At 44.3% G+C, this 23,793-nt stretch overlaps 1 protein-coding gene across 1 annotated transcript; it reads left to right on the forward strand.

Annotated features, from left to right (window-relative positions):
- The first annotated feature begins 225 nt into the window (after nt 1–225).
- LOC307134273 (E3 ubiquitin-protein ligase TRIM39-like) lies at nt 226–18,519 on the forward strand. Its single transcript, XM_079829879.1, has 7 exons — nt 226–350; nt 3,991–4,571; nt 4,683–4,778; nt 7,569–7,802; nt 7,894–8,032; nt 17,256–17,282; nt 17,544–18,519. Exons 2-7 carry the CDS (start codon nt 3,993–3,995, stop codon nt 18,089–18,091), a joined length of 1,623 nt encoding a protein of 540 aa, XP_079686005.1. The 5' UTR covers nt 226–350; nt 3,991–3,992; the 3' UTR covers nt 18,092–18,519.
- Nucleotides 18,520–23,793: the final 5,274 nt, after the last annotated feature.

A 23,793-nucleotide genomic window follows, 5' to 3' on the forward strand; every position in this document is an offset into this window, starting at 1 on the left:
GTCGTTCTGAACCTGAGGGACTTTCTTCAGTGGATCACAAAAGACATTTAGAAATTCATACAAATATTTCTTCTTTGGTCCACTTGTATAGTCTATATATTAAACAATGAGATTAAACACAAACAGACACACATGAACCCAACACACCGAATACAGGGACGAATGTAAATGTGTGAATACAGGAGGAGCTCTGACATCACTGTAGTTCAGAGAGAGATTCAGATTGAGATTCAAAGTGAAACTAACTTGAGCAGCAACAATATGGACGACTGAAACGATCAACCTCTTCAAACAACAGAATATGTATTGATCTGCTCAAAGAGTCTTGTGGACACATCTGATCCTCACAGGTAATGAGATATTGAGCTGAACAGGTTTCTAATGGAAGTGATCTGGTTTAGTGGGTTTATGTCAAACTGGGATAAGTTGAACAGAACCAGGTTTAATCATGTCAAATACTCGACTACTTTAGTTGTCTACTGCACTGAAATGGTATCAGAATTGTATTAAAAGTAAGTAATTTGATTGGCTGTAAAGGAAAGTTTGGTTTTTCTGTGATTTTGTCACATTACATAAAGACTAAAGAAGCAGGAAGTAAAATGAACTGCAGACAGACTTGACAAACCTGCTAAACTGCAGATGAAAATCACATTTACATTAAAGATTAAAACTATACTTAGTCATACAAGCTACACTTGGTCACACAATATTCATGTTTATTTTGAGGAGATATATATTTATTCGTAGGTAAGTATGTGACCTTTGTGCTGTTTCTGATGTAAACAGAAGGTCATAGTTCAAATTGTTCAGTGAGTTTATGAGTCTCTCACTGTATGAGGAGTGATTGTGTTTCTCTCACTATCTGTCATGGGTGGTTGCAGGCAGACACACAAAACCAGTTGTTGAACTTCATTCATAGTCTTTAATAATATACTTTAGACAGGCAAACAGGGAGGAGCAACACACACTAAACAATGGAGATCAGACAAATGTGTTAGGATGGTGACTGCTGATATGGGGCTGCATCCAAAAACCTAGTCAGCTGACTCGTTGCCTTACTGCCTTATCAGACAATCACTTGTAAGACAGTGTTTGTGCATGAAGGCACCTCACAAAACTCATTTTAGACTAAGGGAGTGTAACAGTTTAATGATCAACAGCAAAATAGAGAACTAGAGCTTTGGTGAGAACTAAACAAATATTTAATAACTACAGTAGAAATGTCTTGCTAGAAAGGACATCAGAAGTGAAAAATGTTGGTAAAAACAAGTACATTTACACACTGATCAGCAAATGGACACCATCTTTTTTTCCCTAACTCAACTGTATCCAACTGCTGTTGAGTGCTAACAAGGGTGATGACTTGCAGGTGTAGGAGATTGAGGAATGGGTGCAAGTGGTGAGCCGGAGGGATTCTGGGAAGTGTAGTGTAGTGTTGTGGGTGACTGAGCTAGGGATTGTGACAATACGCCCTCTTCGAAAAGGCGCAACCTTACGCCGCAACTGAAGGATGGTAGAGGTAGCAGTGGAGGAGGTTTGGGAGGCGGACGAGGGTGAGGTGAAAGGGATGGTGGCAGATGGACGACGAGACCCCGGCGGCGATGATAGAGGGTGTCTGAAGGCACAGACTCAGAGCTCACCAGTGCTGACAGCCCAAAGCGGAGCAGAGGGGGGGGGGAGCCAAGATGGTGGGTGGCTGACGGCATCTGGGGGACGACCAACGGAGACAGAGCATGTGGATCCGATAGCACAAACCGAGGGTCAAGGGGGCAGAACGATATCACTGGTGCAGGAGACCCAGGTGATGTTGTGGCGGCGAGCGTTGTAGGTGGAGCCATAGTACCCAAGGACTGAAGCGGTGACGGTGCGACCGAGGCGATGCTGACGGGAAGGAGGAACCTACTGCAGCCGAAGGGGTAGAGGGATGGAGTGCAGCGTATGGCCCGTAAGTCCATAGCGTAAGTGGTATGACGACTGACCAAGGGGGAGTTGGTGGGACGAGGGAACCCGGAAGAGCTAATAGGCTTAGGGTCTCTGGCTGAGCTGAAGGTGGGAGGAGCCAAGACGGAGCCGACAGGTCGATGGGCCAAAATAGACTGAAGGGATCCGAGGCTGGAGGCAGAGTGGACAGGTGCTACTGGTGGTTGCATGACCTATGGCTCGACGTCCTGGCAGGGCATCCCCAGAGACGGTGCAGGACTGCAATCATCCAGTAGCGATGGGGCTGGAGGACTGGCTGAGCTCTGTGGTGGTGGTGATGAAAAGAGCTGTAACTCCGAACAGACTGATGAATCACAGTTTTTAGAGTTCTGGACGATTCAGATACCGGGTGGGATAGGGTGGGAATTGATAAATCTCATTCGAAGTCTATCAGCCAGTCATCCATCTCTGTTCCCTCGGCCGCTGCTGTCACAGGCTCAGTCTCCTGGTCAGAGCCACGCTGCGCCACTTCTTTCGGGACAATGACCAGCTCTGTCCTCTTATCCTGGGGCTCTGGCTCACGCATTGCAGGGCGCTCATGTGACTTCTTCGTGGTTGCTGGTAGTGAAATGGGCTCTGGGTCTCTTTCCAGGTCAGTCCTGTGGTGTCTGGGAGGTCGGTGGGATGCTAGAGGGTTGCTCCAATCCAGAACAAGGTGTTCAGGGTCTCGTTGTCGAGTGCACTGGTGATAGCAAGGCAACAAAAGTCCTTAATAAATGGAAGAAAAAAAATTGGCTCTCCAATTCTAGTCCTATCATCCATTTTGGGTGGTCTGATCTTCTGTCACAGGTGGATGCAGGCAGACAGATGAAGTTTTATATAATAATATTCTTTAGACAGGCAAACAGGCAGGCACAACACACACTAAACCTAACAGAGGTCAGACATCTGTGGTCAGGAATGTGTGACTGCTAATATAGGGGGTGCGTTCCATTCGACCGTAAGTGGACTGCGAAGTGGACTTCAGAGGGTATTCCGCCATCTTAAGTGAGATTCCAATCCAAAGGGAGCAAACATGTTCAGTCCGAAGGGTACTGCGAACGGCGTAGGGAAGAAGGGAACATCGATACATCACTTCACAGGAAGTAGAGAGTGAAAATCACCCAACTGTCATTGCGCGCCGTTGGTTGGAAGAGTTTTTAAACAGCTCTGCGATGGAGGAGTTTACATTTGCATTTGAATATTCATAGTTATTATTTAAACTAGAGTATTTATGAATGGTTATGGCAATAACTGTTACATTCGTATATTATATTTTATGAATATGTAAACCAATTAAAAATGTTGAGAAGCACCTGAGGGTTGTCATTTTTTGATATTTTACTTTATTTACCTCAGGAATGTTATATGCAGCTGCACTTGGGAAAGAAAGCGCACAAGATTAGACCGCTACAAAGACTACAATATGTTTTTTTTTATTATTTCTTGAAATGGCTTGAAGAGGTAAATAACAATGGCAGAATCTTCACCAACATCAACAAAAGCAAGAAAAGCCAGGAGACACAGTATTGAGTCTTGTCCTCCATATAAGTCAATAATCCATAAAAGAATGAATTAGTGCATGAATGGCTTTAACTCTTCTCATATGGTGATATTTAAAATGTACAGTTGAGGAATATACAGTACTACTGCACATTAAGGCCCTGATCAGCTTGTCTGGGTTGATTTTGCAGTAATGACCAGCTTATACATGATCTCTTATATATTTGAGAAATCATGTTTGATTTCTTTAAAGTTGCTCTTTACATTCAACCAAATTCATGGGTTTCTTTTTAAACGTGTTGATTTTTTTCCCTTCTCTATCTGCTCTAATTCATCCGTATAATACAATCATCTTCATCATCATCATCATCATCATCATCATCATCATCATCATCATCATCATTTAAATAATTTACACAGAAGCTTCAATCAAAATGTCTCTGTATGAGAAACTTGAATTCTGTGTTTTTCAAGACTTCTCCAATCTTTAGACTAGTAGTGATTTCTCTTCTTCATTTCTCTCTCCAGCGATGTCTTCCTCCAGCGGTCGACTGACGGAGGAGCTTCAGTGCTCTATATGTCTGGACGTGTTCACTGATCCAGTCACCACTTCATGTGGACACAACTTCTGCAAGACCTGTCTGAATAAGTGCTGGGACAACAGCCAGACCTGCAACTGTCCATATTGTAAAGAAACATTCAAGCACAGACCTGATCTCAAGATTAACACCACACTCAGAGAAGTTGTTGATCACTATAAAAAGAAAAATCCTGAGAAAACTTGTTTAGAACTTGAAGTTCTAAAAAAAACTGAAGTTGTGTGTGACTTCTGTGAGGAAGGAAAGCTGAAAGCTCTGAAGTCGTGTCTGGTGTGTCAGAGCTCTTACTGTGAAACTCACCTGGATCCTCATTTGAGAGTGGCAGGTTTAAAGAAACACAAACTGATCAATCCTGTGAGTAATCTGGAGGACTATATCTGTCAGAAACATGAGAGACCTCTGGAGCTGTTCTGTAGAGATGATCAGACAATCGTGTGTCTGTCCTGCACTGATGCAGATCACAAGTACCACAACACTGTTTCTATAGAAGAGGAGAGTGAAGAAAAGAAGGTAGAAGTTACTGACAAAACTGATTTAAAGGCTCTTATCATGACGAATCAGATGCTCTTTAATATAAATGAATCAGTTTTGAAAACATATTGTGTTGTTCTGTGTCTATAGACTCAACTGATGAAGACACAGAAAGACGTGCAGCAGATGATCCAGGACAGAATCAAGAAGATTCAAGACGTCAAACACTCAGCAGAAGTCAGAAAAGTGAGTTTAAAATAATGTCATTATATGAAGTTCTGAGGGGGGGTGTATTCGCTTCGATGAGTAATGTAGCCAATCACAGACATGTTTGTTGATTTCTTGAACACAATGACCAATCGCAGGTGTTAAAGTTAGAATCCACTCAGTTTTTGTCCAGTGCTGAGTTCTGCACATGCGCTAATCCTCTCTAAGTGTAGACATTATGTAAATAAGAGATTCATTGTGTCGTCAGCTTCACTGATTAATATAACAGAACTTTGTGAGATCGCAATCATTGAACTGTTGCCTCTGGCTTGGCGTGCTCAGTTGGGGACACTACATTTTTCTAAATTTTTCAACTAAATATCCAAATAAATCTAATTATTAAACTAAATTAACCATATAAACTAAATTACTGATCTAATTACTGATCTAAAGCCCACACTGTCACTGTGTGATAATTGAAATGAACTGATGACATCACCGTTTTCTCCAGAATGGCTAGACGGCTGAATAAAATTATGCTGCATTATTTTCCTGTATAACACTGTAAAGCTGCTTTGAAACAATCTGCATTGTTAAAAGCGCTATATAAATAAAGTTGACTTGACACAGCTTTTTGTGATTATAAAGGGAGTGCTTTTTCTGCGCTGTCTAGGCAATATAAACAAATAATGAATAGCAAATTTGAATAAAACTTAAAAAGCGGCCACATACACGCTTCAATAGGCCCATCCGCTTATAAATGCGGGATTTACTCTCGAAATTGTGATGACTGACAGTGATAAACAGTTATGTATTTATGTTTGAAATCAGGCTCATTTAAGTGTCAGGAAAACATGATTCCTGGCTTTGTGTCAATATCCATGGAAAAATGTATTTAAATACAAATACAGTATTTTGTATTTGAAAATACACAAAATACATGTGAAATTAGCTTTAACACGTATCCTCAAAATGGCTCACAACATAATCAGTTTATATGTGAAGAAATCCGTTTATTCACAAACGAGTGTTTGACAAATTATTCTGCAAACTACTTCCTCTCATTTTTGACGGTTTGGAGAACAATTACCCAGAGTCGCCCTCTGTCGGAGAGCACGTCAAGCATAAAAGCCTCGTAGGTTTACTGAGGAGCGTGCACAGTAAGCAGGTTCGCAGCGTAGAGTCATGCAAATTGCGAAAGTATAAACAAGGCTTCAACTGCACAAAGCTAAAGAGAAAGCGGCAACTGAGTGCTGATTCCACCGCTTGCCGCGTTAAAAAGGCCTTTAAGTCAAAGGTGCCTAAAAAGGGCCTTTTTGTCAGCGTGCAAAAAAAAACTGCCTGCCAACGTGCAAGTGTGAATTTGAATTTCCTTTCGCTGCAGTTATAATAACACAAATCACATCACACCTAAAAAAACTAATTCGCCCTTACTTCTTTTTCCTGTCCACTAAAAGCTGCACAGATATATTTGGTTACCCCGATAGGCCTATCTATGTAAACGATTTAGAAAAAGTTTCATAGATTCACAATTTTTATCATTACTACGAATCTACGATATGTATTGTCATATGATATCACCCATCCCTAACATGCAGTAACATTAATGCTTCAAACACATTTGACAAGCTACTTTAATCAACAAGTAGAATTGACCATGACATTATTATTCCATAAAAGTTGCCGATCCAAGGCTGGGTTGAACTCACGTGCATGAATGTTGGGGTTTGGGGGGAGAGGCGTGTCTGGTCTGAACTAGTTGATGCATGAAAACAGCTCCTGATAAAGAGGTTGGGTGCATCTCAATCAGCTCCCTAGTTCAGTAGTCAGGGCACAGATCAGGACATGAGTCAATGGGCTGACCCGCTGATAAGTGCCCCGACTACTGAACTAGGGAGCTGATTGAGATGCACCCAACCTCTTTATCAGGAGCTATTTTCATGCATCAACTAGTTCAGACCAGACATGCCTCCGTATTTTGAAAACACAAAAATACTCATCTTAAATGTATTTAAATACAAATTACATTAGATTTTTTTCCAAAGGCTTTAAAATACAAAATAGTATTAAATACAAGTATCTGAAATACTGCACATCCCTGGTTGTAAGGAACACTATATCGAGTCCAACCTAAACTGATAACTATTTTTATTTGCATTTTCCCATATTAACTCCAGTCATGCAGCAGCTCTTCTGCCACTCAGTCCCGGCTGAGGGGGCGTGTTCCGGCAGGAAAGTGACCTCAGTGCATACCCTCTATATAACAGCAGTCATTGCACCGTCCCAGCAACAATTCTTCCGGCATCTCTCTGTCACCCCATTTCTTCCCTTAATTTCTCTACTTCCTCTACATATTACCATAATTAAGGGGGAACGGGACCGTGGCTTACTCTCAAAAAGTGACAATTTTAACATGCTATAATAAATTATTTGTGGGGTATTTTTTATCTAAAACTTCACAAACACACTCTGGAGTCTGATCTCTGGATCAGATACACTGAAAAAAATTATTATAGACCAATTAAATTATGCATAATTATTTTGTGCTCGTTTAAATAATTTAAATTTAGTTTTTTGATTTTAATTAAAAAAAAATGAATTGGTTTTATGGGAATTGCATGTGTTTTTGTTTAAATAGAGATAAAATCAATTGATTGTGACCACTTACGATAAATTTTTTTTGTAAATTCAACAAATCTTTTTTTTTCAGTGTACTTATTTTATATCTTTTGAAAACCACCTAAAAACACTGAAGTATGAGCAATAGTAACACTGATTCTTGTCTTATCAAACTCCACTAATCATTGGTTGATTGTCCTGGTTGAGCAGAGAAACACAGAGGAGGAGAAAGCAGCCCGTGTTGAGCTCTTCACTGATCTCATCCGCTCCATTGAGAGATGTCAGACTGAACTGCTGGAGATGATGGAGGAGCAGCAGAAAGCAGCAGAGAAACAGGAGGAAGAGCTCATTGAAGAGCTGGAGCAGGAGATCATTGAGCTAAAGATGAGAAACACTGAGCTGGAGCAGCTCTCACACACTGAAGATCACCTCCACCAACTACAGGTCAGTCAACATCTCTCTGATCAATGATAATGCAGTATATGACACCATAACACTCCCCATGCTGAAGGATTTTTCCTCTCTCTTGCTGTAGATTTACTCATCCCTGTGCAGCTCTAGAAACACCAGGAACTGGCCTGAGATCAGTATGAAGACTGATGAGAGTCTGGAGACTCTGAGGAGAGCTCTGACTCAACTGCAGGACACTCTACAGGAGAAACTCACACAAACCGGTACGACAATATCAAATACACTATACAGATACATATATTCATTATCTTTAAACATCAGCAGTGTTGGGGAAAGTTGCTTTTAAAAGTAATGTTTTATAATATTGCGTTATTAATGAGTTAATTTACTTTTGCATTATATTTACTTGCTTTGTTTTTTAATTTAAAAAAAACGTCTCGGTTACGTATGGTAACCCTCTTTCCCTGAAGGAGGGAACGGAGACGGACGTCTGTATTACCGACGAATTGGGATCACTTTAGAGAGCCCCTATCAGCTTCGAGATTTAGAGAACAGGCCAATGGGCCATTGGCGTGCGAGATTTGCATCTCGCGCTCCGCCCCGCGCCACGGGTATAAACAGGAAGCGAGAGCATCGCACTGACGTTTTTCACTGAGGAGCCGAACTAGTGACTCGGCCATGCAGTGATGGTAAGAGACTGTGGCGACGGGACGTACGTCTCCGTTCCCTCCTTCAGGGAACAAGGGTTACCATACGTAACCGAGACGTTCCCTTTCAGTCGGTCACTACGACGTAAGTCGGTATTACCGACGAATTGGGATCCCTATGGAAATGCCACAGTTACTACCACTTCCAGCGCCCAGCGATAGCCCCTCAGACCCCGTTCTGATGCGGGCGGGGACATTCACGCAGGGAGAGTCACACTACTGTTCCGCAAGACCCATTCAGCAGACTTATTGGATAACGATGGGAAAGCGTGCCCGAAGGACGCTGCGGGAGCCATATCATGCCCGGAGGGAGTTACCATGTGGAAAGAACACGTATGGGCTGGCTGTGGGCAGCACAACATACGGAAGTACCAGAGGTGGCCCCGGCCTATACAGGCGGGGGACGACACCGAACTGAGACGGCAGAGGAACTCTGCCAAGGGAAAGACATGAGCTCGCCGTAGGGAGCTGTACCGTGGAGAATACACGTATGGGACCGCCGTAGGGGTCACGACATATGGACCCCAGTCCGATACAAGTTCCACCAATGCATACAAGTGCCAGACCTGGTGTCGGACGCTCCGCCACATCCGACTGCCGAGGGGTGCGGAGGACTCAACAGGGTTCGCCAATCCTGGGGAACTCGACTGGAGAAAATAAGCGCACGTATCCGTTCCATGGGGAAGGGAATGGCGCAGCAAGCCGACACTTAGAACGGGCACTTCACTGAAGCTGACTATGGGAAGCGAGCACACGAGAAGCCACCGGTTCTACACGTAGGCTATAAAACCTAACGAACGTGTTAGGTGTCGCCCAGCCCGCAGCTCTACAAATATCTGTCAGTGAGGCGCCACGAGCCCGCGCCCAGGAAGAAGCAACACCCCTAGTGGAGTGGGCTCTTAACCCGAGCGGGCAGGGCACGTCTTGGGCTTCATAAGCCAAGACGATGGCATCCACTATCCAGTGGGCCATCCTCAGCTTGGAGACAGCCTTTCCCTTCTGCTGTCCTCCATAACAGACGAAGAGCTGCTCTGAGGTCCTAAAGCTTTGCGTTCTGTCAACATAGATGCGCAGGGCGCGAACTAGACAGAGAAAAGCCAGGGCTGGGTCTGCCTCCTCCGAAGGCAGTGCTTGCAGGCTCACCACTTGGTCCCGGAAGGGGCACATATCCAGGCCGGGGTCTCAGGGTTACCTGAGAGTCACCTGGCCCGAATCCCAGGCACGATTCGTCGACCGAAAATGCCTGCAGGTCCCCTACCCTCTTAACTGAGGCCAATGCAATCAGGAGTATTGTCTTTAGAGACAAGATCTTAAGCTCCGCTGACTGTAAAGGCTCAAAGGGCGCCCTCTGAAGTGCGGTCTGCACCAGAGTCAAGTCCCAAGAGGGTATAAAGGGAGGACGAGGTGGATTTAATCTCCTCGCCCCCCCCAGGAACCTGACAATCAGATCGTGCTTGCCTAAGGACTCACCATTAACCAGGTCATGATTGCGGCTATAGCGGCAACATACACCTTGAGGGTGGAGGGAGACAGCTTTCACTCCAACCCGTCTTGAAGAAAAGAGAGCACAGATCTGACCGAACACTTTCGGGGGTCTTCTCGGTGAGAAGAGCACCAGTCGACGAACAGGTTCCACTTCAACGCATATAGCCGTCTCGTAGAGGGGGCTCTGGCGGAAGTGATGGTGTCAGCCACCGCTTGCGGTAGGTCACCTAGAACCTCCGCATCCCGTCCAGGGACCAGACATGGAGTTTCCAGAGGTCCGGACGCGGGTGCCACAGGGTGCCGCGTCTCTGAGTCAGGAGGTCCTTCCTCAGAGGAATGGGCCAAGGAGGTGCTGTCGTGAGGAGCACTAGTTCCGGGAACCAAGTCCTGTTAGTCCCAGTACGGAGCTACCAAGAGGAGCTGCTCCTCGTCCTCCCTGACCTTGCACCGTGTCTGTGCAAGAAGGCTCACTGGGGGGGAACGCATATTTGCGTAGGCCCCGGGGCCAGCTGTGTGCCGTGGGTCGTGTCGGGGCGGCAAACAGATCGATCTGTGTGGCCCCAAGCGACTCCAAATCAGCTGGACCACCTAGGGGGGGAGTCTCCACTCCCCGGGCAGCACGGGCAACCGTGACAGCTCGTCGGCCGCACGATTGAGCGGGCCCGGAATGTGGATGGCACGAAGGGACCTCAGATGCTTCGGACTCCACAGAAGGAGATGGCAGGCGAGTTGGGACATGCGGCGGGAGCGTAGACCACCCTGTTTGATTATGTACGCAATGGCCGCAGTGCTGTCCATCCGGATCAGAACGTGCTTGTCTTTGAGCGACCCTTTGAGGCGGCTGAGAGCAAGACGAACTGCCAGCAACTCCAGGCAATTGATATGCCATTGCAGTTGGGGCCCCGTCCACAGACCCGATACTGCAAGCCCGTTGTATGTGGCACCCCAGCCCGTGGATGAGGCATCCGTGGAGACAACCGAATGCCTGGACACTTGTTCTAGAGGCACTCCTGCCCGTAGAAATGAAGGGTCCGACCACGGGCTGAAGGTTTGGCGGCATCTCGGCGTCACTTGGACACGGAGGGACCCGCTGTGCCACGCCCATCTCGGGACTCGGTCGTGTAGCCAGTGTAGAAGCGGTCTCATATGGAGCAGCCCTAGCGGCGTTACTGCGGCTGCTGCTGCCATATGCCCCAGGAGCCTCTGAAATTGTTTCAGTACGCTGTACTGCGTTTGAACATATTCAAGCAGCTCCACACCGACTGGACGCACTCCTCGGTGAGGCACGCTGTCATGGCGACTGAGTCGATCTCCATCCCGAGAAAAGAGATCCTCTGAATGGGACAGAGTTTGCTCTTCTCCCAGTTGACCCGAAGACCCAACCGGCTGAGGTGCCGAAGCACCATGTCCCTGTGTTCGCACAACTGCTCCCGCGACTGGGCAAGAATCAGCCAGTCGTCGAGATAGTTGAGGAGACGAACACCACGCTTTCTCATAGGAGCAATGGCCGCCTCCGCGACTTTCGTGAAGTCACAGGGCGACAAGGACAGCCCGAAGGGCAGGACTTTGTACTGACATGCCCGTCCGTCGAAAGCAAAGCGTAGAAACGGTCTGTGTCAAGGGAGAATCGAGACATGAAAGTACGCATCCTTCAGGTCGATCGCTGCAAACCAATCCTGGGGACGGACGCACCTGAAGATGCGTTTCTGCGTTAACATTCTGAACGGCATCCTGTGGAGGGAGCGGTTCAAGTAAGGCAGGTCCAAGATTGGCCGTAACCCGCCGCCTTTCTTGGGTACAATGAAGTACGGGCTGTAGAACCCGGACTTCATATCGGCTGGAGGGACCGGCATTATCGCGTCCTTCGCCAGTAGGACAGCGATCTCCGCCTGAAGCACGGGGGCATCCACCCACGCAACAGACGTGAAGTGAACGCCCCCGAACTTGGGCGGACGCCAGGCGAACTGAATCGCAAGCCGAGTCTGATGGTACAGATGACCCAGCGAGACGGGCTGGGGAGCGCTAGCCAGGCCCCCAGAGACCGAACAAGCGGGGTCATCGGTACCACAGACATACCCACAACAGGGCAGCGAGGCGGAATGCAGGGACCTGGTCCGTGTAGAGGTCTGGGTCTGACACACGACCTGCATCCACTGAGGGGTGTGCGAGTACCCGTGCACCCCCTGCTGGCGATTTGGAGAGGCACCAGAGGCTGACAAGGCATGGGAGCGTTGTACACCGCCAAGCGCGCTCTCCAAATGAAGGAGGGGCTGAGCGTGGCAAGGCTTTGTGGCGTTGCACACGGTCTGCCTCACCTCCTTCCTCAGCGGGGAACAAGAGCGGCTAGGCATAGCATCGCGCACAGTGTCGTCCACACACCGCTGAGAAGAGGGGAATGAGAGTGGCGAGGCTTGTAGCGTCACACACTGCCATTCTTGCCCTTTTGTGGGGAGGGGAATGAGGGCGGTGAGGCTTGTAGTGTCAAGCTGCCATTCCTGAACTCCCGAGACCCAGAGATATTGGAACTGCTCTTTTTTTTTATTTTTTTATCCATATATATTTTTGGGTACCACTGGCTGTTTTTAACCCCAGTGGCGGAACAGAATTACTAATGGTTTTCCACCCGGCCCTCCTCCGGGGGAAGAACAGTTCCGAACCAAATCCGGGTCAATGGTGTTTCTGGACCAGGGTGGACATCGTCTAGCCAAGGGCCAGCGCTGTGCGCAGCTCAACCTCGGCTGAGAACTACCCTCGTGCCCTAAGCAGGGCGGAGGTGGCTTGCCAGTGGCACTGCCACCCCACCGATGAGGGTAGTGTGAGAGAGGAAACCTTTATACAGATTATGGCCCTATTGGTGTTCCATATTTTGGCACCAATAGTTCCACAATGCAAAAGCCTTCCAACGCACATCCGGGAAAGGCAAGGGGCAGGCAAGGCGATTTATGCGTTGCACTATGCCTCAGCCACCTGGGAAAGCATGGCTGTCGAGTATGAATCGGATTCAGCACGAGCGCCCACTATTATAGTGGGAATCTCAGCATCATCTTCATTTTCAACACATAACAGCCCTCTCTCCGATGCAGCGATTGACATCTGTCCTCTGCTAGAGCCCCAAACGAAATGCTAGGTCCCTTTTTTAAGGACCAGCAATCCCATCTGTAAGCTACCAGCAGACATGTGAGACAGTGGGCGTGGGCGTGGCCGTGAGGCGGCACACGGCGCGCTGAACACTCAAGCCCTTATGAAAAAGACAAGACGAACAGCGCGCCGACGTGTCTATGCTCTCATTAGAGAGCATAGACCACCCATAAACACAGTCTCAACATGCATAGGTGCCGAGTGACGCGCGCTGAGCTGCCGTGGCAACCCGCGCTGTCACCCGGCACCCAGACGGCACACGGCACGCTGAACACTCAAACACTCAAACCCTCACGCGGAAGGTGAGATGACCAGCGCGTCGACGTGATCCCGTTCCCCTGAGAGAACACGGATCACCCACAACACAGTCTCAACATGTTTATGCGAGAGGGATCGTGGCCGTCAGGACAGGAAACAACCGCATCCAGAAACGCACGAGTGGAATGACGTCTTGAAAAAGACGCAGTGTCGCACCCATGTTGCTCTTTTGTGAGGAAACGCTCTTTAAACAGTGCTGAGGCACCCAGGGGAAGACCGCGGCAACACACAGGTGGTAAGTGCAGTCCTGTGTTTTCACTCACTGAAACAAACGCCCTCACCAAAACCGACAGTTGCTGTGAGAACAGCAGTTTGTTATGCTGATGCAGCGGTGAACATGCGGTCGCGCTGATTGTGCCTTTTCGCCAACACAGAGCGTCCTTCTCGTTCTCTGGAGCATCTCTCTAGCAGATAGGCTTTCTTTTAGAAAAGCAGGCTTGCTTCATCAACGCCGTTCGGCTCCGAAGTGAATGACGTCAGTGCGATGCTCTCGCTTCCTGTTTATACCCGCGGCGCGGGCGGAGCGCGAGATGCAAATGAGATGCAAATGGCCCATTGGCCTGTTCTCTAAATCTCGAAGCTGATAGGGGCTCTCTAAAATGATCCCAATTCGTCGCCAATACTGACGTACGTCGTAGTGACCGACTGAAAGGGAACAGAAGTTCTAATTTTGCCAAATGCAAAGGCCTTTTCACAACAAAATTAAATAATAATCCTCAGGCTGAAGGAAATGCAGATTCTCGTCTGTACAGTAGAAGCTCAAACTAACCTTTCAGCAGTGCTGCGGACGCAGAAGAAGAAAATTCAAGACTTTAATTCAACAATAATAACAACAAAAAAATGTGATGTTAATCTAAAGTAATGTTGCTTTGTATGGTTGAAATGGATCGAAGATCAGCAGCAAATAGATATGCTTATAAAGTGAAATTAAATTCCTCACTTATTTAACTTATTTAATTTATGCAGGTTTGTGTGATATTCTGAGTTTGCATTTCACTATTTTTATTCATTTTGAGGAATAATCAACCATTCTAGAATTACAATAACCATCATCATAACCATCAACCACACACAACGCCTCTGCACTTATGCTGCCTTCATGTGCTCTCGGAATTATTGTAAATACACGTTTCTGAGGTAAAAATTGCACATGAACGCCCTCTGATGTCGTTTTTACCACTGGGAAATTCTGAAAAAAAATGTATACCCAAATTCCAGAGATGGTCGTACCATAAACTTTAAACACGGTGGCAGGGAGAACTACTACTGTGTTAGGTATGATTTATTAGTTTATTTTCTCTCCCCAAAACAGCTTAATCGTCTTGTCTTGTCATTAATTTAGCACATATTTATATATACGAGTAATAATTTGAAGCGTATTGTATCATTTTATACACAGCAAAAATAGCCTGCATTTGACCGAAATTACAGAATCTGGCATCTTAAATGTTTATATGGTTGTCAGTGCATGGGACATTATTTTTGTTTTAATAAGATTTTCCCAATAGGCAAGATTAAACCTGGTGTCCTCCATGATTCCTGTTCATTCCGACAACAAAGCGTGGGAATGATCACACTTCCGATAGCATTTGAAGGCAGCATTACTCACGATTCTCTCAACATGTGGACAGGAGAGCTGTCAGTCAATACATTGGAAAACAAAGTGACTTGTGTTAGTTATTTGAAAAAGTAACTCAGATATGTTGTATAATTTAAAGGTAGTTACTTGAAAAAAGTAATCTGATTACATAACTCGTGTTAATTGTGTTGTGTTTCCCTAACACTGAGTAATGAAGAATGAGTGTGTTCAAGCTGAAATAAGAGAAGTATGGGATCATGTGTTTGTGTCTCATCATCATCAGCTCTCAGTTCTTCTTGAAGAGAGCAGGTCATATTCAGCTTAATCTCAGAAAACATGCAGTAAATTCATGTTCTATAATAAAGTATCAATGATTGTACTAGAAGCTTCATCCCTGTCACTACAACCACGAGACTTTAGTACAGCAAACACATTTAAGAGACACTACAGAGAGAAACATTAATTTTCTGCTGGTCTTTCCATCTCTCTCACCTATGTTTTGTGAATATGTTTTAGATAAAAATCATTTCAACATAAGAAAATCAAACTGATAGACATCAAGCGTTTAAGATGCACATTTGTTCTTCTTTAGAGGAGAATTTCTGACCTGTTGCTCAAATAGCTTTAATTTTAAGATTATTTAAGTTTAATATTTATAGATTTATATTTGCTGAATAACCACAACACTAATCCACTCCTCAAATGAGCTGAATAACATCAGACACAAAAATAACTTAATAAAACATTTCACCAAACATTTGTAAAGTTAAATCTGTTTGTGAAAAGTAGGAATATTAAGAGCTGAAGCTCAAAGCAATAGTTTCTGTTTGATTCTCTGAATATCAGCAGAGACACACACATTGATCAGATAAAACATGATATTGAGCTCAACTCTTTAAATATAAGGTAAGGCAAGTTTATTTGTATAGCACATTTCATAGAGGCAATTCAAAGTTGTAATTCAACAGTAATAATAGGAATTAAAAGAAGTAAAAAATAAAGAACAAAATAAAAAATAATAAAAAATAAAAAGTATAATTAAAACTTAAAATAAAACAGGGTTAAATTGAAACATAATTAAAGTGCAAGCAGTTCGGACAAAGCACAGAGCTCATTCAGTAAATGCATAAGATAAGGTGCAATCAGTCGGACGTACAGTGGCACAGCTCATTCAGTAAATGCACAGCTGAACAGATGTGTTTTGAGTCTGGATTTGAAAGTGGCTACTGTCGGAGCACATCTGATCTGTTCAGGAAGCTGGTTCCAGCTACGGCTGACACAATAGCTAAAAGCAGACTCTCCTTACTTTGAGTGAACCCTTGGTATTTCTAATTGACTTGATCCTGATGATCTGAGTGATCTGTTGGGTTTTTATTTAATCAGCATATCTGCAATGTATTTAGGTCCTATGTCATTGAGTGATTTATATACAAGTAACAGCACTTTAAAATCGATCCTAAATGTAACTGGAAGCCAGTGTAAAGACCTGAGGACTGGTGTGATATGGTCATATTTTCTGGTTCTGCTCAGGATCCTGGCAGCAGCGTTCTGTATGAGCTGCAGCTGTCTAATGGTCTTTATGGGAAGCCCAGTGAGAAGACCATTACAATAGTCCACCCTGCTGGTGATAAAAGCATGAACGAGTTTCTCTTAGTTTTGCCTGAAAACAAAGCATCTAATTCTTGCAATATTTTTTAGATGATAGTAAGCTGATTTAGTTATTGCTTTGATATGACTACTGAAACTCAGGTCTGACTCCAAAATCACACCCAGATTCCTGACTTGATATTTTGTTATTAGACCTTTAGCTTCAAGATATGCGTTCACCTTGAGAATTTCATCTTTGTTTCCAAATGTAATGATTTCAGTTTTGTCTTTGTTTAACTGAAGAAAGTTTTGGCACATCCAACTGTTAACTTCATCAATGCATTTACATAGAGAGTCAATGGGGCTGTAGTCATTTGGTGATAGGGCTAAGTAGATCTGGGTGTCGTCAGCATAGCTGTGGTAAGCCATTTTGTTATTTTTCATTATTTGGCTGAGTGGCAGCATATACAGGTTGAATAGGAGTGGTGCAAGAATTGACCCTTGTGGGACTCCGCATGTCATGGATGTCCACTCAGACTTATGGTCACCTATACTCACATAATAACCTCTCCCTTCTAAGTATGACCTGAACCATAACCTTAAATCTTGTCTATAATTCCACACATAAACATGTCAAATATCTGATGATGTTTTATTGTCATGTGTCTACAGATCTGAAGAGGATGCAGCAGTATGCAGGTACAGTGTGTGTGTGTGTGTGTGTGTGTGTGTGTGTGTGTGTGTGTGTGTGTGTGTGTGTGTGTGTGTGTGTGTGTGTGTGTGTGTGTGTGTGTGTGTGTGTGTGTGTGTGTGTGTGTGTGTGTGTGTGTTCTACACTAGATTACATTCATACACTCACAGCTTCATCACTGACCGTGTGTGATTACACTGATTACATGTTACAAACATCATCTCAGAATGTGTGTATTGAGTTATGATTCATATTCTCTGTTTTCTCAGTGGATGTGACTCTGGATCCTGATACAGCTTATCCTCATCTCATCCTGTCTGATGATGGAAAACAAGTGAGACATGGAGACATTAGACAGAAACTCCCAGACAAACCACAGAGATTTGATAGATATGCAATTGTCCTGGGAAAGGAGGGATTCTCCTCAGGGAGATTTTATTTTGAGGTGCAGGTGAAGGGAAAGACTAAATGGACTTTAGGAGTGACCAGAGAATCCATTGATAGGAAGGGAGAGTTCATACTGAGACCAAGTGATGGATTCTGGACTGTGAGTCTGAGGAATGAGAATCAATATTGGGCCCGTGCTGATTCCTCTGTCTCTCTGTCTCTGAGAGTGAAGCCGCAGCGGGTCGGTGTGTTTGTGGATTATGAGGAGGGTCTGGTCTCCTTTTATGATGTGGAGTCCAGCTCTCATATCTACTCTTTCACTGCTCAGTCTTTTACTAGGAAACTCTATCCATATTTTTGCCCGTGCACGAATAATGGAGGTAAAAACTCAACTCCTCTGATCATCACACCTGTCAGATACAATAAATGAATTTACAGCCCAATATGAAACAGGAGATGAAAGTAATGATCTTAATAATTAAATCTGAAAACATTTAGCATGTGCTGATATTTTTTTGTTTTTCAGATTTTAAAACCTTTAAGTATTTTTCAATAAAAAAAATTTCATAAATATTTGTTTCAAAATTTCATGGCATTTTTTCTCCCATCTCGACCTGTAAAATCTTATTATAAACATCAAACGCTTGAGCTTCCACCAGAACCAATGAAGCATCAAAGCAAGTTCGGTTGAGCTTCTGTTTATGTTTGCTGATCAATGTTTATATGTGAATAAAAGCCTAAAAAAAATCTGTTCATCATAAAGCTATCAGGTGTGGCATCATTAATTTCATAGTGCATCACTGCATAACCGACGCGTTGCGATGATAATAAAATAAGTTAGATTAGTATACTCCTCATAAAAAAAAAAAAACTTGTTTAACACGAAATAGGCCTATTTCTATTCTAATTTTTTTCACTATGTATGGACCACAAGAGAAATATTAAGAAAATAAATTAAGATCGTTATATAGCCTACCGATTATCAGAACATGTTGAAGTATCCAAGTATCCATTGCATCCAAGACAAAGTCTTTTATATTTGAATAGGGGAATCCTGAAATCTCAAAAACTGCTTGTCGAACTCACATTTAAATAACATATTTCAAATCAGCAACAGAATCTGAAATTAACTTTTGCATAAACGTTGTTCCCTTTCGAAGGGAACTCGCACTGCGTCGAACGGCGGTCAGGCTGGTGCTGCCCTGTACACGATGGCGGTGTTGCAGGCGTAACAGGCGAATCTGCTGGGGGATCTCGACCAGGGGGCAGGGCTGTCCCCTGAGGTTGCTGAGGTGCGCCGCACCACAGACCTGGCTCTCCGGGCCACCTAGCAGACTGCTGCCGCGATCAGTCAATCGATGGCGGCGATAGTGGCCACGGAGAGGCATCTTTGGTTGAACCTGGCCGACATCGGAGAGAAAGAGAAGGGCTTTCTCCTCGATTCACCGGTTTCGCCTTCCAAACTTTTCGGCAGCTCCGTGGAGGCCGTGGAAAGTTCAGGGAGGTGAAGGCGCGCTCAGCTGCATTTAAGACGTGCATACCGCTGAGATCCGAGTCCACACCCAGGCACACCGGGGCCTGGTCCTTCACTCGATGCTCAGAGTCAAGTCAAGTCAAGTCAACTTTATTTATATAGCGCTTTTAACAATGTAGATTGTTTCAAAGCAGCTTTACAGTGTTAAACAGGAAAATAATGCAGCATAATTTTATTCAGCTGTATAGCCATTCTGGAAAAAAACGCTGATGTCATCAGTTCATTTCAATTATCATACAGTGACAGTGTGGGCTTTAGATCAATAATTCGATCAGTAATTTAGTTTAAATGGTTAATTTAGTTTATTAATTAGATTTATTTCTATGTTTAGTTGAAAAATTTAGTGTCCCCAACTGAGCACGCCAAGCCAGAGGCAACAGTGGCAAGGAAACCAAAACCCCATTAGGTGACCTAATGGAGAAAAATAAACCTTGGGAGAAACCAGGCTCAGTCGGGGTGCCAGTTCTCCTCTGGCCAATTAACAAACAGCGTATTATTATTATTATTCTGGCAGCTTTACAGCTCAGAGGTCATAATAGATCAGAATATTCGAGGGACCGGGGGCAAAATGCTGGAGACCGGTTTATTGAGGATGATGTTGATTAAATAATTATTAAAGTGCAATATTCGAATGATCGGAGGCAACACGCTGGAGACGGGTTTATTGAGGATGACATATCGATTTAAGTATTATTTAATTGTAATATTCGAACAATCTGAGTCAACACGCCGGAGACGGGTTTATTGAGATGCCGTGTCGATGAGGCAGTTGCAGGGGGAGTCTAATCACGGTCTCTGCAGACACTTCGGGGTCCTGTGTAGGTCTTCTCTGGGCGCAGGTCCACCATCTGAACCGGATCCGGCTGACTGCAGTAAACCTCGGGATAAAACAGAGAGACCAGTGTTTCCCCTAGGTTTACAGCTTTGGGGGGGGGGGGGGGGTGTTACGGAGCGGGAGTGTTACGGATACGTGGTGTTGCCATAGACAATAAATTAATTCATTTGGTAAATAAATATAAACAATATATATACTATATTTCAGGGCTCAATGCTAAGGATTTTTTTCAGGGGTTCAAATTTTTACTTGCCCTGTCAGAATTTTCACTGACCCCACCACAAAAATAAAATAAAAAATAAAATAAAATAGGCCTAGTATTGTTTTTGAGCCATATAAGCTTAATAAATAAGGTTATGACTCTAAAAACTAATATCCTAACTCATATATTTTTTTTATATTGTTAAAGACCGTCAGTAATAAAATAAGAACAAATAATCAAATTATGAGCAAAAGCACAAATAAATAAAGCAGAAAAAACATATACAAATGAAATAAACAGTTCTTTTCATGTAGGTCAAAACTAGATTGTCAGGTACAAAAATAGTAATCAAATGTAAAATATAACTACATAATCTGCATAAAATGATATGCCACTGCATATAAATACAGATTAACCCTTATTAAAAGTTATTTAGTCAAGAGCAGTGAGTGATTTTTTTTTTTGTCTTTTGTTATCTCAATATTTATATAGCCAATGACGATATTTTCCGGCTTTCCATGTGTGTTCACTGTTATACGGTAGGGGGCGCTGTAGCGCATTTCCTGCACGAGAACAAAATCTCCTGATCAAAACACTGCCGAAGAAGCAACGTGCGATATCATGTGTAAGCAGATGCATAAAATAACGCGATCATCACCATTAAACAGCATATAAATCAAAACTGCCTAATGTTATTGAATGAAATGTCAACCCAGGACGAGTTCTAGGACTGTCAAGCTTTGGGGTGTTGATGGACTCCATCTACAACATCTGTGTTTTGTTCATCGTTCGGACGTAACGTAGTCTTTTACAAAAACGTGATTTTTTCAGCTTTATGCTCAAAATGTTGCTTTTTCATGAAACTTGCAACATTCAAGTGTTGATTAAAAAAATAATATATGAAGCTGGAATAAAACAGTGGGTCTGTTCTTTCTTTTGATATATTGCATGTTTAGATATTCTGTGGACCATTAAAACTTGTGAAAATGACCATAAATGCTGGCGGTTACTGGCAAATTTCATGTTTACGTTCATTTAAAAGACCTAACCGACTATGTTTACGATGATTCTCAACAAGACAGTCATTTTGATATAATTTTGTGTGAATATTCGCGCGCTGTGAGACACGTGGCCGTGCGTGTGTGTGTGGTGTGTTGCTGCCCTTCGCGACGAGCAAACTGAGAGACACACTTTCTCGTCTATGAGCGCTTGAATATTTAAATTGGCAAGGCTTAAAAATGCTCAAATTATCAGTTTCCGTGAAGATGCAGCATTGGCCCGAGTGTCTTTCACGCTGGCACTGAACCATCGGGCAATTCTTATTGTCGAGTAATGACAAATATTTTTTGTCATTCATTCAGGGGGGGCAGGGGTCGTTTTGGGAGGGCGGGGCGCCCCCCCAAAACAATGGTAGGGGAAACACTGGAGACTATCATTAGCGTAGATGCCATTTTTCTGATGATGTAACGAGTACATCAGGTGTTATGGGAAGTGTTCCCGGTTCCGGCTGACCTAGTTAATGCAGCCTAACAATCATTTACATTTACATTACATTACATTTAGTCATTTAGCAGACGCTTTTATCCAAAGCGACTTACAAATGAGAGCAAAAGAAGCAACTAGAACAGTCATGGGCAACAGTATGCAAGTGCTGTAGCAAGTCTCAGTTAATCTAGCTCAGAACACAGAGGACAGTTTTTTTTTATTTATTTTTTTTTATAAATTAGACAGACAGAAAATGAATAGAATTATAAGTGCTATTCTTGATTGGTCAGGTGCTGCTGGAAGAGATGTGTCTTTAGGTGTTTTTTGAAAATGGTTACAGACTCGGCCGCACGAATTGAGATAGGCAGGTCATTCCACCAGGTGGGAACAGCCCAGGAAAAGCTCTGTGAGAGCGATTTCATGCCTCTCTGGTATGGCACCACAAGGCGTCGTTCACTAGCAGAACGTAAGTTCCTGGAGGGTGTGTAAGTCTGAACGAGCAAGTTTAGGTATATTGGTGCAGAGCCAGTGGTTGCTTTGAAGGCGAGCACCAGTGCCTTGAATTTGATGCGAGCAGCTATTGGCAGCCAGTGCAGATTGATGAAGAGAGGCGTGACGTGTGCTCTCTTCGGCTCATTAAAGACCAACCTCGCCACTGCATTCTTGATCAGTTGCAAGGGTTTGATAGTGCATGCCGGAAGGCCAGCTAGAAGAGCATTACAGTAGTCCAGTCTGGAGAGAACAAGAGCTTGGACCAGTAGTTGTGTGGCATGCTCTAATAGGAAGGGTCTAATCTTCCTAATGTTGTATAATGCAAATCTACAGGATCGGGTTGTTGCAGTAATGTGGTCAGTGAATTTTAGCTGATCATCAATCACAACTCCAAGGTTCCTGGCTGTCCTGGACGGAGTTATGGTTGATGAACCTAGCTGAATGGAGAGATTGTGGTGAAGTGCTAGGTTGGCAGAGACAACAAGAAGTTCTGTCTTTGCTAGGTTAAGTTGAAGGTGATGTTCCTTCATCCAGGCAGAAATGTCTGTTAGGCAGGCAGCGATACGAACACCAACCAATGGATCATCTGGTTGAAATGAGAAGTAGAGTTGAGTGTCGTCGGCATAGCAGTGATAGGAAAAGCCATGTTTCTGAATGACCGATCCCAGTGATGACATGTAGATGGAGAAGAGAAGTGGTCCAAGCACTGAGCCCTGGGGAACTCCAGTAGCTAAATGATGTGACTTAGACACTTCACCTCTCCATGACACCCTGAAGGACCTACCTGAGAGGTAAGACTTGAACCACTGGAGAGCAGTTCCTGCGATGCCCATCTTCATGAGAGTTGACAGGAGGATCTGGTGGTTAACTGTGTCAAAAGCAGCAGACAAATCCAGTAAGATAAGTACTGTGGATTTGGAAGCTGCTCTTGCCTGTCTGAGTGCCTCCGTAACCGAGAGCAGGGCAGTCTCAGTTGAGTGCCCGCTTTTGAAGCCGGATTGGTTGATGTCCAGGAGGTTGTTCTGTTCAAGAAACGTAGACAGCTGGTTAAACACCACTCGCTCAAGTGTCTTTGCAATGAAAGGAAGAAGGGATACCGGTCTGTAGTTTTCTAAAAGTGCTGGGTTTAGAGAGGGTTTCTTAAGCAGTGGGGTTACCCGAGCCTGCTTAAATGCTGTGGGGAAGGTCCCGGTGTGAAGAGAGGTGTTGACAATGTGAGTGAGTGCAGGAGTAACAGAAGAAGAAATGGCCTGAAGGAGGTGGGTGGGGATAGGATCAAGCGGACAGGTAGTGGGATGATTGGATAGGATGAGTTTGGAGACATCTGCTTCAGAGAGCAGAGAGAAGGAGAGCATGTGTGTGATGGTTGTTGAGATGTGTGTGTCAGTTTGTGGTGTGGAGAATTGGCTGCTGATGGAGGAGGTTTTGTTTGTGAAAAATGATGCAAAGTCATCAGCTGTAAGAGTTGATGAAGGAGGGGGAGGAGGAGGACAAAGGAGCGAAGAGAATGTTTTGTAAAGTGCACGAGAGTCAGAGCAGTTGTTGATTTTGTTGTGGTAGTATGTAGTTTTAGCAGTGGAGACA

Source organism: Gobio gobio, assembly GCF_949357685.1.
Source record: "Gobio gobio genome assembly, chromosome: 11".
In the NCBI taxonomy this organism is placed as follows: Eukaryota; Metazoa; Chordata; class Actinopteri; order Cypriniformes; family Gobionidae; genus Gobio; species Gobio gobio.